The 17,519-nt window shown below is 50.3% G+C and overlaps 1 protein-coding gene across 1 annotated transcript; it reads left to right on the top strand.

Annotated features, from left to right (window-relative positions):
- Window positions 1-9,845: 9,845 nt before the first annotated feature.
- On the top strand, window positions 9,846-16,161 carry LOC144120762 (protein argonaute-4-like). Its single transcript, XM_077653455.1, has 4 exons — window positions 9,846-9,863; window positions 12,083-14,122; window positions 14,600-14,827; window positions 15,722-16,161. Exons 1-4 carry the CDS (start codon window positions 9,846-9,848, stop codon window positions 16,031-16,033), a joined length of 2,598 nt encoding a protein of 865 aa, XP_077509581.1. The 3' UTR covers window positions 16,034-16,161.
- The last annotated feature ends 1,358 nt before the right edge of the window (window positions 16,162-17,519 follow it).

Below are 17,519 nucleotides of genomic sequence, written 5' to 3'. Positions count from 1 at the left end.
ACAGAGAGTTTTATTGTTGTCAACGCGGAGTTTCTACAAGGAAATTTCATCAATCTAGAGGTGTGCCTCAAGGTGCAGTTCTCTCCCCTGTTCTATTCAACCTCTTACTCAGTTCGATTCCGACTTCCCCTGACGTGACTACGTACGTGTATGCAGACGATATAGCTTTCTTTGCTGCTGCGAGTGATTTACATTCTGTGTATATGGTTTTACAGTCATATTTAAATTCCCTTGACCGATGGTTATCTGAATTACACTTAAGTCTTAATGTAAACAAGTGCGCTTTGTTACCTTTTCCGGTTACTCAACAGGTACACATTTCATTGTCTTACCGTCATCATGTCATTCCTCAGGTATGATCCCTAAAGTATCTCGGGGTAACTTATGACTCCTCTCTCTCTTGGCGGTCACATATAGATCAGGTTGCTGCGAAAGGGATTCGGGCGGTAGGCCTTCTGCGAAGGATGAGTAGCCCTCGCTGCGGTATGCGCAGACATGCTCTTCTGCTGATTTACAAAGTGTATATCCGGCCAATCTTGGAATTCGGTTGCGTTTTATTTTCTGGAGCAGCTGCATACAAACTGCGCCCACTTCTGCTCTTAGAGCGAGAAGCTCTGCGCCTTGTTGGGGACGAGGGGTCCTTGAGTGAGCTGACTCTTTCAGCGCCGCAGGTCCCTTCTCCGAATGACGTTGTCGGACTTGGTTATGAAGGAAACAGTTCAGGGGGTTTATTATACATTATTTACAAGATTTTGGAACCCATTGGAGGGTGATGGGGGAAGGTCGGAGGATCTGAGATCTGAGGATGATCGAGGATTCTTTTCTCACGGCACTCGTCGTCCGGTTTAAAAAGGGTCCGGTCCCTAGGATTCCCCAGGTTCGAGGAAGTCTTCGCCAGGTTGGGCGTGGCCTAACTTGCGTTGTCGTACACACACCACTTCACATAGGGACACGCCCCCGTCACATGCCTCGCCGGAGAAAGAGGGAGCCGCTGGACAATCGCCCCCACCAGAGAGAGCGTTGTCTTCGCGTCCGAACGACAGTTCTCACGCTCCAGCCGGACACGTCTTCCGGGAAGTCCGAATGGGCGAGGCGCCGGCGAGCAGGCACAGTTGAAGGGGTGAGTCACCCCCTGCTCGGTTCTGGCGGTCGCTAACTGCCTCCGGGCCGCACGGTCGATCTTCCGGGAACAATGTTGTTTTCAAACGGCAGTGGAATCCTCCGTCTCGAATCCAATAAACCACGCGAGGACCGGCCGTGGGAACCCAGATGCCTATCGCCGTGCAGGGACCCCGGCTGCAGGTGTCCTGGCCGAATACACAGCTGAATCAGACCACCGGCTGTCGCCAGAAACCTTACAGCTCCTCCGCGGCCCGAAAAATCTCGAATGTCCAGCGTTGACGACCGCTGGGCAGGAAGAGATGAGATGGCGTCCGTGTTGGTCCCCTGGATTGCAATATCATCGCCCCCAAGGCAGAACCCAAAGCACCACCAACAAAGGAAAGCGCAGGTGGGACGTTCCAAACAGCAAAGCACTGCCCCACCCGCAAGCGCTCGGACTTCGCCAAAGAATCACCAGGCTTCTTCCATTGACAGCAATACACTTTAAAAAAAAATTTGTGTTCAAATTTGGGTTAATGTTGTGCCGACTGAGCGCGAAACATCTCCTTTTGAAACTGCCACAGCCGGATTACTCGGAACAAAGTAAAAAAAAACACTCACACAGGAGGAGATTCCTCTTAGTTCTCCCGCTTACATCCGTCTGCTCAAGCCATCAGCATTTCCGTGCAGTTTCCCCTTCTTATAACGCACCGAGAAATTGTACTGCTGGAGAGCCAGACTCCATCTGAGCAAGCGACCATTTTGGGGGGACATCTGTCGCAGCCACGTTAAAGGACAATGGTCAGTCTCAAATACAAACTTTGCTCCGTACAGGTAACACGACAACTTCTGCGCTGCCCAAACTAAACACGCGCACTCTTTTTCGGAAGCGCTGTACGCTTCCTCTCTACTGGTCAGTTTGCGGCTGATGTACAGAACTGGGTGTTCTTCATGGTCGTAGCCAACTTGGCTTAAGGCAGCACCCAGCCCTCTATCACTGGCATAACACTGGACTATGAACTCTTTCCCATAGTCAGGGGTCCTGAGCAAGGGTCGGGACACGAGTGCTTCTTTCAGGCTTTTGAAGACGTTTTCTTTTTGGTTCTCCCAACTTACGTTAGTAGGTGCTCCCTTTCGCAAGGCGTCAGTTAAGGGACTAGCCCGCTGTGAGTAGTTAGGAATATATCGCTGGTAGTACCCAACTAATCCCAAAAATGAGCGAATGGCCGTTTTCGTCCGTGGTTGCGGAAATGCTGCGATCGGGGCAATCTTTAACTCGGATGGGCTCCTAGTTCCCTGGCCTACAACGTGGCCCAAGTAGGTCACCTGTGCGCAACCAAATCTACACTTTTCTGCCTTCAGTGTCAGTCCAGCCTGTCGTAAACTGGAAAACACGGCCTTTAGGTGTTCTAGATGCTCTTGCCAGGTTTCCGAAAAAATTGCCACATCGTCTAAATAAGGGAGTGCAAAGCACTGCATGTCCTTCAGTACGATGTCCATGAGTTTCGAGAAGCTGTAGGGGGCATTCTTCAACCCAAAACTAAGCATTAAGGGTCGAAAGGTGCCCGCTGGGGAGATGAAAGCGGCATACCTGCTCGCGCTTTTTGAGAGGGGAACTTGCCAATATCCCCGTACGAGATCGAGGGTGGAAATGAATTTCGCGCCGCTCACCCTTTCTATCCTTTCCTCTATGTTGGGAATCCGGTATAGCTGATCCCTGGCAATTGCATTAAGCTTTCTATAATCCACGCAGGGACGAGGATCTTTCCCTGGGGCCTCAACAAGAATTAGCGGTGAGGTATAGTCACTTTCCGCTGGCGCTACAACCCCTAACTCCAACATGCGCTGAATTTCCGCGTCCATTATTTCTTTTTGCCGCGGTGATACCCTGTAGGGTTTCGACCGTACCGGCTCATCAGAGGTGAGCTCGATTTCGTTGTCAGGAGGTGTGTTTTTCCCGGGCGACTGCTAAATAGGTCAGCGAATTCGCTCAACAACTGCTTTAGCGTGTCGACCTGTGTCCCGCCTAGGAAATCTGCATTCACGGAGTGAGCCAGAATGTTTTCCACGTTGTCACTAGCGTCCGAACCTCCCTTCCAACCCTGACTCTCGCTGTCCAGCTCTTCTGGTTCATTTAGAGTCAGATTGACGATCCCGCTGCGTTCCACGAACGGCTTCATCAGATTGCAATGATAGATTCTCACCTGCTTTCCCCTGCCTGGAACCCTTAGCGCGTTATTCGTCTCCGAAAGTTTTTGCAACACTTCTACTGGACCATCCCAGTGAACTTCCAGCTTGTTTTTTCTCGATGGCCGGAGGATCATCACGCGATCGCCCGCGGTGAATCCTCGAAGGCGAGCTTTTTTTCATAATAGACCTTGGCGGCCTCCTGGGCAGCTTTCATATTTCGATTTACTAACTCCCTCGTGTTGTTAAGGCGGTCCAGTAGCTTAAGCACGTACTCAACCACTGTCTAGTTCTCTCCTGTCCCTTCCCACATTTCTCTCAGCATTCGGAGGGGAGAGCGGAGGGCTCTTCCGTACACGAGTTCTGCTGGCGTAAACCCCGTAGCTTCGTGGGGGACTGTTCGTAAAGCGAAAAGTGTGGCCGGCAGACAATCCTCCCAGTCTGCTTTATGCTCATAACAAAGAGCGCGTAGCACCCGCTTCAGCACCGAATGCCATTTCTCTACACAGTTGGACTGCGGATGATACACCGAGCTGTGCAACAGTTTTATTCCGCATCTTTCTAGGAATGTGGTCGTCAAGGCGCTTGTAAAGACCGTCGCCTGATCGGCTTGGATTTCGGCCGGAAATCCTTTTCTCGCGAACACTAACAAAAGGGCATCAACTATTTCTGTGGAGCTCAAGTCCTTCAACGGAATTGCTTCGGGAAATTTTGTGGCGGGACAGCATTTTAAGCAAGTACTTATAGCCTGATTTCGTGTTAGGCAAAGGGCCTACTGTGTCTATTACAAGCCGGCGGAAAGGTTCCGAGATCAATGGAACAATTTTCAGTGGAGCCTTCCATGTCTCTCCCGGCTTGCCCACGCGCTGGCACGCATCGCATGATTTTACGTAGCGTTCTGCATCTTTGAAACAACCCGGCCAATAATATGCCATTAATAGCGCTCCTTTGTTTTATTGATTCCCAGATGTCCTGCCCAGCCATTTCCGTGGCAGAGACTCAATGTCCGCTCTGTATTTTTCGGGCACGACCAGCTGATCAAATGTTTTGCCTTTTCTGTCCTGGTAGTGTCGGTATAGTAAGCCTCCCTCCTAATGCATCGTTATGTTGCGTCTCGCGATGCCCTCTTTAGCTGTAAGGTGCAGTCTTTCCAAAGTGGGATCCTGCTTCTGTTCTTTTGTTTGGGACTCCCTGTTCACCTGCAGAAGGCGATCAAAACTACGCGATGTTGGAGATAAAACAGATCCTTCAGCGTTTTCTGATTCCTCTACCGACTTAGTGGTTGAAGTCCCTCGTCGCTCATTTGCTCGGTCAGCTGTCTGGCTTTCATTCCTCGTTGGTTCACTTCCCTCCTCATTTGATTGCAACGATATGCTGGCTGGTGCGTCTCTGGCTACCTGAGGTTCGGGAATCTGACTTAGTTGAGATGCGAGCTGACGAGTTTTCGATCTTGTCAAAGCTTGTATCACCCCGCTTCCGAGTTTCTGGCCTCTCTCGCGTAGCAATTGGTCTGATCGATTCGAGAAGAGGTAAGGATATTGAAGTGGCACGGCCTTCGAAACTGCGGCCTCAGTGATTAGCTCTCCAAACGGTCCACAAATTATCACTCTAGCTATGGGAAGACATACACTGTGTTCTTCTACTGCCTGTTTTATCCACGAGACTTCTCCCGTAAAATCGTCCACTGACACGTAAGACGGGTGGACAACGTCCATCGTCGCGGCGCTATCACGAAGCACCCTGCACGGTTTCCCGTTAACGTGCAGCTCGTGCAGGCATGGCTTAAGGAGCTCTAGATTCTCGGCGTTATCCTCGACGCACGAGAACACCAAACGTTGCTTTGTACACTTGGCTGCAAAGTGCCCGACACCATTGCAGTTGTAGCAACGTAATGGCCTACTAGCCTCAAACTCTTTTTTCGCGGCTTTATCTGCTCCCTGTCTCTTCGCCTGTCCTTCACGCTTTTCTGGCGCTACCTTCGTTGCCTCTGATTGCTCCGAACTTCTAGCACTTCGCGTCTTTCTGATAGGCCCTTTATCTCGCATTGCGTTTCGAGCGTGTGACGCACCCTCTTCAGTGCTCAACCTTCTGCGCGAAACGTACTAATCTGCTAGCTCAGCGGCCCTTTCAACTGTGTTGACTTTTTCCCTGTCTTGAACCCACAGTTTCACCACTTGGGGAATGCTTCGGGTAAAATTGCTCAAGGCAAAAACACTCAATGATTTTGTCTCGGCTTTCATAAACCTCGGCTCCTTTTAGCCACTCTAGCAGATTCGTCTTTAGTCCATACGCGAAATCCGGATAGTCCTCGCTATCGTTTTTCATTGCGTTCCTGAAGCGCTGTCGGAAAGCTTCGGCTGACAGCCGTACCTTTTTAGCAGGCTGGCTTTGACTTTTTCGTAGTCAGCTGCGTCTTGTGTGCTAAGTCTCGCTATGACTTCAGCTACTTCACATGGCAAGAGTGTCAGAAGCCGCTGCGGCCATGTACTGCGAGCAAAGTTCTCCCTTTCGCAAGTTCTCTCAGTTTCCCAGGTACAATCCTATGTCCCTTCCACTTTCATAGGGCTGCATGAATCTGTTCATTCTATATGATTGTACATCGCTTGCTCTTTCAAGAGACCCGGCTCTCGAACTGTCGCCTTTTTTTCGATTTTCGCTTTGAAGCTGCAATCGCTTTAGATTTCTTTCTTCTTTTTCAGCTTCCCACTTTTGCAGTTGTTTCTCTTTTTCCCATTCCGCTTCCCTTTTTCTTTTTTCTTCCTGTACCAAATTCCACGTATCTACCAGCTGATCGTCATCTACGTGCTTTTGAATTGTCTTGCATATTTCAAGTTTTGTAATTTTTCTTTGTACTTCTATTGACAGTTCCTCGCATAACAACAGCAAGTCCGACTTTGACAATTTCATAAGGTCCAAGACAATGCTTTCTCCGCTTTGGCAATGCTATCTTCAAAATGTCGTGAGATTACCCTTTCTCAATTGACATACACTTCCCAGTGATTCTAGATTATTCTCTCAAAATCTGAAGCCTGGCGAATCCTATAGCAAAATGCCGAAACGCTTACCGGTTGAGAAATCACGATGTCGCACGGTCCAACCCAGCTGCTGCCAACCAGTTGTTGGGGACGAGGGGTCCTTGATTGAGCTGACTCTTTCAGCGCCGCAGGTCCCTTCTCCGAATGACGTTGTCGGACTTGGTTAGGAAGGAAACAGTACAGGGGGTTTATTTTACATTATTTACAAGATTTTGGAACCCATTGGAGGGTGATGGGGGAAGGTCGGAGGATCTGAGATCTGAGGATGATCGAGGATTCTTTTCTCACGGCACTCGTCGTCCGGTTTAAAAAGGGTCCGGTCCCTAGGATTCCCCAGGTTCGAGGAAGTCTTCGCCAGGTTGGGCGTGGCCTAACTTGCGTTGTCGTACACACACACACACACCACTTCACATAGGGACACGCCCCCGTCACATGCCTCGCCGGAGAAAGAGGGTGCCGCTGGACAATCGCCCCCACCAGAGAGAGCGTTGTCTTCGCGTCCGAACGACAGTTCTCACGCTCCAGCCGGACACATCTTCCGGGAAGTCCGAATGGGCGAGGCGCCGGCGAGCAGGCACAGTTGAAGGGGTGAGTCACCCCCTGCTCGGTTCTGGTGGTCGCTAACTGCCTCCGGGCTGCACGGTCGATCTTCCGGGAACAATGTTTTCAAACGGCAGTGGAATCCTCCGTCTCGAATCCAATAAACCACGCGAGGACCGGCCGTGGGAACCCAGATGCCTATCGCCGTGCAGGGACCCCGGCTGCAGGTGTCCTGGCCGAATACGCAGCTGAATCAGACCACCGGCTGTCGCCAGAAACCTTACAGCCTGTGTTTGGGTCTCCCTAAATACGTGGCAAACAATGTTTTGTATCTGGAAGCGCGGGTGTCGCCTCTTACTGCAAGGTTTCGCCTTTTGACAGTAGAAACGTTTTTAAAGTTTTGCGACTCGGAGCAGCATGCATCCGAGTTGATCTTCCTAGGGCAGCGAGCGGAGTTCTTGGGTGTCGGATGGTCTCGCCTTCAAACTCCCCAAATCTGTTTCGTTGAATCTTTGCTTGGCCCACTCAACGTGCGAATACCTGAAATTGTTCCGGTGCGGTCCATCCCTGCAAATGTGTATATCATCTACGATGACATTTATCCATGTAATGCAAAATTACTGCCTTTCTCATGGTTAAATGGTATGTTGCAGGATTATTTGTCGACGTTCAGCTCACATGTTGCAATTGCGACTGATGGCTCGGTGTGTGCAGAAAAGGCAGGTGTAGGTATTTACTCCCAGTCCCTTGACTGGTCTTTTTCTCTCCGTCTCCAAGATTTCACTCCTATCTATCTGGCTGAGTTTCTAGCAGTGGTTCTCGCTCTGCGCAAGGTACCAATTTCTTTATCAGCAGTAATAATAATTACGGACCCGTTATCTTTATGCACTTCCCTCTCGGCGTCCACTGAATCGCAGCTCTTTCGGATACTAAAATTCCTGATCCCTCCACACATCACATCAATTCGACTTCTTTGGGTTCCAGGGCACAGGGGTCTTCTATTAAATGAATCAGCTGATGCTTTAGCGAAGGCAGCCCTGAGTGGACCGATTGTTGACCCGCTTCCAACAACTGCTTACATCACGGCGGCACGCTTTCGACGGTACACTGTAATGAACGAATTGGGCGCATCAGCGCTTACTTCCTTGGACGACTTCCAGCACCTACTGTTCCCATGGAGAAGCTCAGTCTGGCGATCGCGCAATCTTGAAGTTTCCTTCACGAGGCTTCGTTGCCGGGTGCCGCAACTAAATTTTTACCTATACAGGCCTGGTCTGGCGATCTCCCCATTGTGTGCGTATTGTGCGGAGCCGGAAACAATAGAGCACTTTCTTCTTTTTTGCCGTCGCTACTCATCGATTAGGAGGCGACTATTAGAAGTTCCAATACAGAATCTCAGTTTGCGCCTGTCTTCTGCGGTTGTTCTGTCTCTTGGCGCTTCTATGCTTGGCCATACCAATGGGAATGCTTGCTCTGCCGTTCAAAATTATCTCCTAGAATCAAAACGTCTACCATCATGAACTTTCGTCCTGCCCATCCCATTATCAGCTTCTGTATTTCGGTTTTTACAACCACTTATAGTAATTCCTACCCCTTCTTTGCCTAAATTTTAGTTTGTATGACCCCCCTAACCTCCTGCAAACACCTCGGCTACGGAAGCTGTGCGATCCAAATTTTGGTAGGTCATCCCATGCTTGCCAAATGCAACTGGTCATTTAAATAGTCACCGCCTCGTTATGGCCAATCACCCTTGTGGGTATGTGCCATTGTGTGAGGTCAACAACAACAACAACAACAACAGTGACCGTGCATGCACCGTACTGCATCGAGGTTCCATAGATTCCATCTCAGGTTGCATAGATTGCGCCCAAGGCGCGTCTCAAAAAAATGTCAAGCGCAGGCGTTACGCTGCGCTGCAAGCGAAAGTGAATCTTTGTTAGCAGCTACCGCTGCCTTTTCACGTGTGTGCATTTCCCATGAGGCTTTCCATTATACGTTTTATGACTAGGCTTCAGAAATGTCACGTGATGCCGTGATGCTAACTCTACTAACGCCCCTCAGCGGACAAAGGTAGCGCATAATCCCCTCTCTTCTGATGCAGATTGCTGGTCACTGGGCAAAGTCAGAAGATGAAAAGACGTTTCGGGAGCACTACGGCTCCCTTGTTCACTATGAAGCAATCGGCGCACGGATACGTTCTTTTGTAGCACCCAGTAGCGTTTTTAAGGATTTAGCTTAGATAGGATGTAGAGTTACGTCGTTCCTGTTTAATGTGTTAGACGATGTCTGTATGGTAAGGGACTCAAGATTCTGCCGTGCTGATCTTTCTTTTGGTTTTTCTGTGCTCTCGCGTCTGTGTTTACCTCCGAAGAACGCGATAGCAAAAAACCAAAAGAAAAACGCGCTGCTGTTCCATACGTAGCGGGAATTAGCGAAGCGCTTGCTTGTATTTTCCGCAAGCATTGCGTTAACATCGCGCCCGTCCCCGCTGACAAGGTGCGAACAGAACTGGTGAATGTGAAGGACAAGCTCCCTCGTGAAAGATTTCCAGGTGTTGTGTATGAGATTGACTGCGCCGATTGCTCATCAATATATATCGGTGAAACAAAGGACTTCAGGAGACGCCTGAGAGAGCACCAGAATGACGTCCGAAACCAGAAAGCATCTAACGCCATCGCAGAGCATGTGCAAAAATCCCGCCACGAGATTAGCTGGGATCAAATAAAGATATTGACAACAGAAAAGAACACGTCAGCACGGCAGAATCTTGAGTCCCTTATCATACAGACATCGTCTAACACATTAAACAGGAACGACGGAACTCTGCATCCTATCTATGCTGAATCATTAAAAACGCTACTGGGTGCTACAAAAGAACGGATCCGTGCGCCGATTGTTTCATAGTGAACAAGGGAGCCGTAGTGCTCCCGAAACGTCTTTTCATCTTTTGACTTTGGCCAGTGACCAGCAATCTGCATCAACATGATTCCTGACCAGATGGTATGCCGTTAAACCCTCGACTACATCCCTCTCTTCAGCTTTGCGGCTCCTCTTCGCTTGTCGACTTTGGCTCCTTCTACGCGATGCTAAACCTGAGCACTCCCCGGAATGATCGCGCTACGTATGACATCGGTGCTTGCATGCGCCGCTCGCGTTTTTTGGCACCGCGAGGGAAGAGAAAGGAAGAAATGGCGTGAAAGTACGTGACGGCGTCCCACAATTGGGAGGGCCTGATGTCGAGAGTATAGACAGTATTGGAGCTGAGCGGCGTGCTTCAGAAGTTAATGGTGGAAATTATTCCAGAGACCTCCGTTACGGCACCTCTTTCTCTTTTTCACTCCCACCTTCCTCCCTTCTTTTACGGCGCAGTTCCGGTGTCCCCAGGCACATGCGATTCAGCAAGGTAGCTCATCGTAGCGTAAAGATGGGTTGCGCAAAAGCTTCATTCACGTGAATAAAGAGGGGACAAGCGCAGTCTCGCCTTCTTTCATGTGAAGGTACCTTTTGGGAAACCCATATTTTCGGGACGTATGAGAGACAATTACTGCGCCATTACCTTTCATCAAAAAACCAATTTTCAATTTTTTTTTTCGAGGTTCGCTTTATTTTCAGCTCATTGAGGTGATTCAGATGCCACATTGAGAATGATTATACACGTGTTTGCATTCCTTGCTCGGCACTCTCGGCGTTGCCTATGCAGCTACTTGACGAACGTCACTTGATGGCTTCAACGAAGTACGGAAACTGGAATGTGGTTGTGTAAAAGCACTACGAGCTCGCTTAATGTGCTCGTCGAAATTTTTATTGTGTATTTTTTCTTGTGTATGATTGCGAACATTATGAAACAAGAAAATCCTCTTTGTAAATGTGGCGTCCGCATGTTTTCATGCAGGAAACTCGAAATTTCGCCACAAACGCGTCCCTTTCCACCCTTGCTTGCTCTTAGGAGAGAATACAGTAGGAGACCTGACACGAGTGGTTAGTTAGATTCCTAAAAGAAGGGAATGTGACAGGGAAATTGGTTTCTAAACGAAGTAGTTGTCCGCCAGCGCACCAGTGAGATATTACCAACCCTGTCCATGATAGCCTCAGCTGCTTATGCGCCATTAAGTGAAACACACAAATAGTTAAAATGAATCACGACGTGAAATTCGCCTACGCCCAGCGCCTAATTTAAAACTGAATATATTCTTCCATGCAGTTTCAGTTTCGCTTTCAGCAGTCGAAAGTCTGTTGCGATGGCACAAGTGAGCACCAGGTCTTGTGAAGCATATAAAAACTTATATATAGCTCTTTGTTCATTTGCTGAAATCTTGACTTCTGCAACAGTTCAGTGTTAATTTCAGTTATTTAAAACGACAAAGCAGAGTTCATATTGCAGTTTTTGTGTGCAGACCAAAGGCACAGGGCCAAAAATTTGGCGCCTTCACTCCTTCAAAGAATGCTTGGTCCTCTCGCTGGCGTGTGTTAGAGTGCTTCGAGTGACGCTGCAAACTTGAGGTTGCCTACAGCTGTCACTTTTCCCCGCAGGAATCTCTGAAATTTGAATTTTTCGCATTTCTCTCGTAATTCGCGGAATTTTACAAGTAAAAGATAAAAAGGCGTACTGCTATCGATTAAGAGCTCACTGGGGTGGGTTCCGTGCTAGTAGTCCACAGGCGAAAAAGTATCACCGAAACAAAATCGCGAGTTCTCATCCGCAGTGTAGCGACGTGAAAATCTGACCAATGCACTCCATTCACTCTCCTTACTTTACCGAGATCATTTTGAGCTCTCCATATCAACAGCGTGACGCGCAACTCAGATCGTCAGTGTGGAGGAGTTGACTTTTGACTTTTATCGATTAACCGATGTATGGAGGAGTTTTCTTTTAGACAGCTAACGCAGAGGTCAGGCGTAGTTTACGCGCGGAATTTGTGCGTAATACAACCGCCTAACCGAAAATTCTGGACAAAAGATCTGCAGATCTGCTGTCGGCAGGCTTGCATGTTTTCATTTATGTTTTTGCTACCGTCAAAAGCGTTCCCCATTGTTTTTCTATGGCAGTCTGAACAGCTTGATGCCAGCTAGTAAAAAAAAAATCGGACTATGACCATTACCTTCAATATTTCCATAAGAGTATCTTAAAATTTTCAAATTTTGTCCAAGAATGTTGGACACGAATTGTGCGCTTTGGGAATTTAAACCTTAGCCGCGGACTGCCCCGGCGCGCCCTGCAGGAAATCGAGCGGGCCTTGCCGTCTCACTTCCCGCGCCGGCCTGCTCAAGGCAAACTGGGCCGGCCGATCCAGTTGACCGCCAACCACTTCAGCGTTGAGATCCCTTCCGGTAACGTTTTCCACTACGACGTGGAGATCTGCTCAGAGTCGCGCAAGGAGACCAACAAAGTGCCCGAGAAGCGCAAGTACCGCTGCATCAGCACCAAGATCAACCGCCTGGTCATCGAGTTGCTCGTCAAGAAGTACCGGGTCGACCTGAGTGGCTGCATGCCCGCCTTCGACGGGCGCAAGAACTTGTACACGCGCCGTGAGCTCAATTTCCGCGAGCGCACCTTCACGGTCGACTTCGAGGAGGACCAGCGGATTCAGAAGTTCATCGTGAAGATCCAGTACGCGGCCACCGTGAATCTGGACGCTCTACAGGCGGTCTTCGACAGACGCGTCAGCCAGGTTCCCCAGGAGGTCCTCCAAGCCGTGGACATCGTGCTGCGGCACGGACCGTCGATCAAACTCACGCCCATCGGGCGGTCCTTCTTCAAACCGCCGGCCCCAGGCGAATACAACACCCTTGGAGGTGGCCGCGAAGTCTGGTTCGGCTACTACACTAGCGTTCGGACCGCTCAGTGGAAGCCCATGCTCAACGTCGACATTTCGGCCACCGCCTTCTACGAGCCTCTACCCGTGACCGACTTCATGTGCAAACTGTTCAGCGATTGCCGACGCGAGATGTCGGCCGGAGACTTCCAGAACCTGCGCGACTTCCAGAACGTTCGTCTCAACAAGGAGCTCAAGGGTTTGCGCGTCAAGGTCACCCACCTTCCATACCCTCGCAAGTACAAGGTGGTTCGCGTCACCAAGGAACCAGCCAAGAAGATCTACTTCAAAATGGAAGACGGCACCCGTTGCTCGGTGGCCGACTACTTCCAAAACCGTTACGACCGCCTCAAGTACCCGAACCTGCCCTGCATCGAGACCGGCAGCGAAAACCACCCGGTCTACCTCCCGCTGGAGGTCTGCGTGATCGTCGAAGGGCAGCACTGCAAGAAGAAACTGGACGAGACTCAGACGTCCGAGATGATCAAGCGTACGGCCCAGCCACCGGCCAAGCGCTTCAACGAGATCCGCCAGTCGGTGCGGGATCTGGTCAGCAGCAGCGACCAGTGCCTGCGCGAGTTCGGCATCAAAATCAGCACCGAGCCGACGCAGCTCAAGGGCAGGGTGCTCGATCCGCCGTCGCTGGTCTTCGAGAACAACAACATCGGCAAGCCCCGCGAGGGCACCTGGGAACTGCGGGGCCGTCACTTCTACAAGTCGGCCACGCTGACCCGCTGGACGCTGCTCAACCTGAGCCAGTTCGCGCAGCGAGACAGCCTCGACAACTTCGTCAAGATGCTCATCCGGGTCGGCCAGGAACTGGGCATGAGCATCGAGCAGCCGCTGGACGTCACCACGACTGACGCGAACCGCAAGCCAGTGCGGAACATCCTGCTCGAGGAGCAGCGCAAGACCTCCAACCTCGAGATGGTCATCATCGTGCTTGCCAAGAACACGAGCTACGCCGATATCAAGCAGGTAGCCGAGACCGAGATCGGGCTGCGCACGCAGTGCGTAATGGACAACAACGTGATCAAGAAGTGCAACGCCGCGCTCATCACCAACCTCTGCCAGAAGATCAATGCCAAGCTGGGCGGCATCAACAACAGCCTGCTGCCCAAGGAGAAGCCGAAAATCTTCCAGAAGCCGGTTATCATCATCGGCGCGGACGTGACTCACCCGGCGCCTGGGGACAAGCTGAGGCCGTCCATCGCGGCGTGCGTTGGTAGCTTGGACGCCATTCCGTACAAGTTCCACGCCTCCGTTCGCGTCCAGATGGCAGACTCCGCTGCCACTTCGCGCCTGGAGATCATCAAGGACCTCAAGGACATGATGAAAGACACGCTGAAGGCATTTTATCATGCTACCAGGCACAAGCCGGAGCGCATTATCTTTTACCGGGACGGAGTGAGCGAGGGGCAGTTCATGGAGGTCCGCAACCGGGAGGTAAGTTTCGAATTCAAAATGATTTATCCCCGCATCTTTTTGTGGGTTGGTTATGATTGAAAGGGGCAGCATCATATTGTCTCGCGGATTCTACATCGAACATCATCGACCGCGGTAACTGGCGGGTCTCAATGTAGATAAAAATGCACCACACCACAGCGCTGGACACCACAGCGCTGGTGTTCATCGTACCTGTCTTGCACTGTTGCATTTTTAGCTGTCATGAATACCTGCAAGCCCGATCAGAGAAGCTTCCAAGTTACTGTGGATTCTACCAGTTTTCCATATACGATACGAATTTACTCACAGCGCCATAACCTTCTCCTAACTTTGTTCGAAAGACGACGGTTTGTAGCTGTTGGACTGTGCACGAAATGGTGTTGTCCTGCCCATCCCTTGTGTCAAGCTCCAGAAGCAGTGTTTAATCCATTAAGCGACCAGTTCAGGGCTACAACTTTGCCTTGATCTTGTTTCCAGGTGAGCGCCATCCGACTGGCGTGCCAGGAGCTTTCCCCGAACGAGACGTACGAGCCGGCGCTGACATTCATCGTGGTCCAGAAGCGTCACCACACGCGTTTCATGCCCGCCAATGACCGGGACGGGGTTGGCAAGTGCCGCAACGTGCCGCCCGGCACCACCGTAGACTCTGTGGTCACGCACCCGCTCGACTTCGACTTCTACCTCTGCAGCCATTTCGGCATTCAGGTGCACAGTAATGGAATGCCGTCTGGGGCCCAGTAGTCGGTACTTTGGTCGCGGAAACTCCCTAATGACGTAGAAGCGAAGTGAACGTCCTCCGAACTTTTCAGTGCAACATTAAGCAGGCCACTATAGAGGCAGTGACAGGGAGTTTGGGCGCTTCTTACACATTATAAAGCACAGGATGACTGTTAGGTGTGGGCCCGAATAGCAACTGCGCATGGCCTACTTTGATATTTCATTGTGCAACAGCCAGTAAAGGGTTCCCGCAAAATGGGATCTGTTTGGTTTATGGAGGTTTAACGTCCCAAAGCGACTCAGACTATGAGAGACGCCGTAGTGAACGGCTCCGAAAATTTCGACCACTTCGGGCTCTTTAACGTGCACTGAGATTGCGCAGTACACGAGCTTCTCGAATTTCGCCTCCATCGACGAAATTCGTCCGCCACAGCCGGGAACGGGATATGTTCCAAAACGGGGACCACAGGATAGTAACAAAATTTTAAGGCACCCAAATTCATCATCATCATGAATATTATCAGCCTAACTATGCCCAGTGCAGGGAAAAGGCCTCTCCTATGTCTCTACAGTTACCCTGTCCTTTGACAGCTGCGGCCACCGTATCCTGGCAAACTTGCCAATCTCATCCGCCCACCTAGCTTTCTGCCGCCCCTTGCTACGCCTCCCTTTTCTTGGAATCGACTCCGTAGCCCTTAAGGACCAGCGGTTGTCTTCCCATTCGCATTACATACCCAGCCCAAGCCCATCTCTTCCTCTTGATTCCTAAGTTAAGACTGCCTAAGTGTTGTCGGGGATGTGACGCGAGGTCTTTCGTCTACAACCAGGAGATCATGCTGCGATTCCGTGGGTTGAACCGGCCCCGTGGTGTCTGTGGTGCAGGGCACGAGCAGGCCGTCGCACTACTACATTCTGTGGGACGACTCGACCTTTACGGCCGACGACGTACAGAATCTGAGCTACTACCTCTGTCACACGTACGCCCGCTGCACGCGGAGCGTTAGCATCCCGGCGCCCGTTTACTATGCTCATCTGGCCGCGTACCGGGCCAAGAAGCACCTGATGAGCAAGGTGGATGTGTCAAGCTCGAGCAGCGACTCGTCTGGGGGCAGCGCCGACGCCGTCTCAACCCGTCAGTATGTGGAGGCTGTCAAGGTGCTCGAGTCCCTCAAGACTGGCATGTACTTCGTGTGAGGACCAACACTGCTGGGTGAGCGATGTTCAGTACACTGAGCTGTCATGACGTCATTGTACCATACTAAAGTATGGCATGGTGGGTGTGTAGCGTACCAAAGCGGCTCATGGGATATGGGGTATTGTTGTGAAGGGCTCCGCATTGGACTTGAACACCTGCTGGTTCCATAGCGTGCACTGCGATCGCATGGCACACGGCGGTCTTCTCATAGCCACTGTGCCACCACGGCGGGTCAGTTATAGGAGCTATGTAGGCTATGTGCATAAGAACAAACGTCTCGCCATCAGGGCTCATTGACAAAAAACTGCGCTATACAGTGCCGCTAAGGAACTTGTCTCTGGCAAAAAAAAACGCGGAACCTAAGGCATGGACAGGCTGGTTGCCCAAAGTTAATGCCATCAAAGCTCGTCCATATCCCCAGCATTCTGGCCCATGCGCCTCAAAAAACCGGTCGCGCCATCTCGCGACAGCCGGCGGCGCGTAACTCAATGGCGATGAAAAAATAAAAATTAATACCTCGTCGCGCATAAAAGTTAGAGAATAGCTGTCTCTCCAAGATGTTAAATGCTTCTTAAAGTTTCTTTTAGTAGAGTTTCATCATTGTAGCTTACATGCTGCGTTTACCATGCGCAATAAGCTACGATAGCATTGAGTCTATGATGAAGTCCTGAAAAATACCCCACTTCACTTTATCGTTCACCACATCTCTAATTTACAATGTATCGACAAGCTCTTTGGAGCTTCAGGAAGCGTAATGTCCTACCTTGAAAGAAGTATAAAGTATTTTACATTTGAATGAAGCAAAAGATTTCCTACGCTGTTTCTCTACTTGTCATGCAACCTTAGCATTCGCAAGAAACGCGTGGCGCCCTCTCTTGTTGTGTTGGCAAGGCGCACGTCACCGCTGCAGTGTCCCTGCTTTGGTAGTTTGCTTTGGGAGGTTGAGCCGTGCTGTACGCATGCGCACTTTTATCAAAAGTGCCCCCATCGGAGTGAGGCTATGACCATGGGCTGCTACATAAAATGCTACAAGAAAGCGCGTGCCTTCTATGAGGTATACAGAGAAAACTAAAAGGAGAATCTTTTGCTTGACAGGTACATTTTTTATTAAGCGCGTACAGTGACCACACGGGCATAGGTGATAGTGGAATTGCGTGCGCATTAACAGTGCAAAGCAATGAAACTTCAAGGTACTTTGTTCAAGCAGTGAAATGCGTAATTCCCAGACGCTAATACTTAGAGCTCACTCACCGCTACTTGTTTATGGTTCTTGCATTGTGCGTTGAAAATATCAAAATAGTGAATTAATGATTACAATTTAACAATTATATTATTAGGCTCAATAGCAGATAGCTCTTCGAAAGTTTTGTCGATGTGGTGAAAGAGCAGCACGGATGCGTTGAAGTGAATGTCGTAAGTGAGAGGCGGCAAACCTGATGCTGCGTTTTATGGCAGTAGGTAATTTGTCCAATGTAACAATTAGTA

This window comes from Amblyomma americanum, chromosome 1, assembly GCF_052857255.1.
Source record: "Amblyomma americanum isolate KBUSLIRL-KWMA chromosome 1, ASM5285725v1, whole genome shotgun sequence".
Taxonomy (NCBI): domain Eukaryota; kingdom Metazoa; phylum Arthropoda; class Arachnida; order Ixodida; family Ixodidae; genus Amblyomma; species Amblyomma americanum.
Note: the sequence above shows the minus strand (reverse complement) of the source record. Positions and strands in the feature narration are given on the sequence as shown.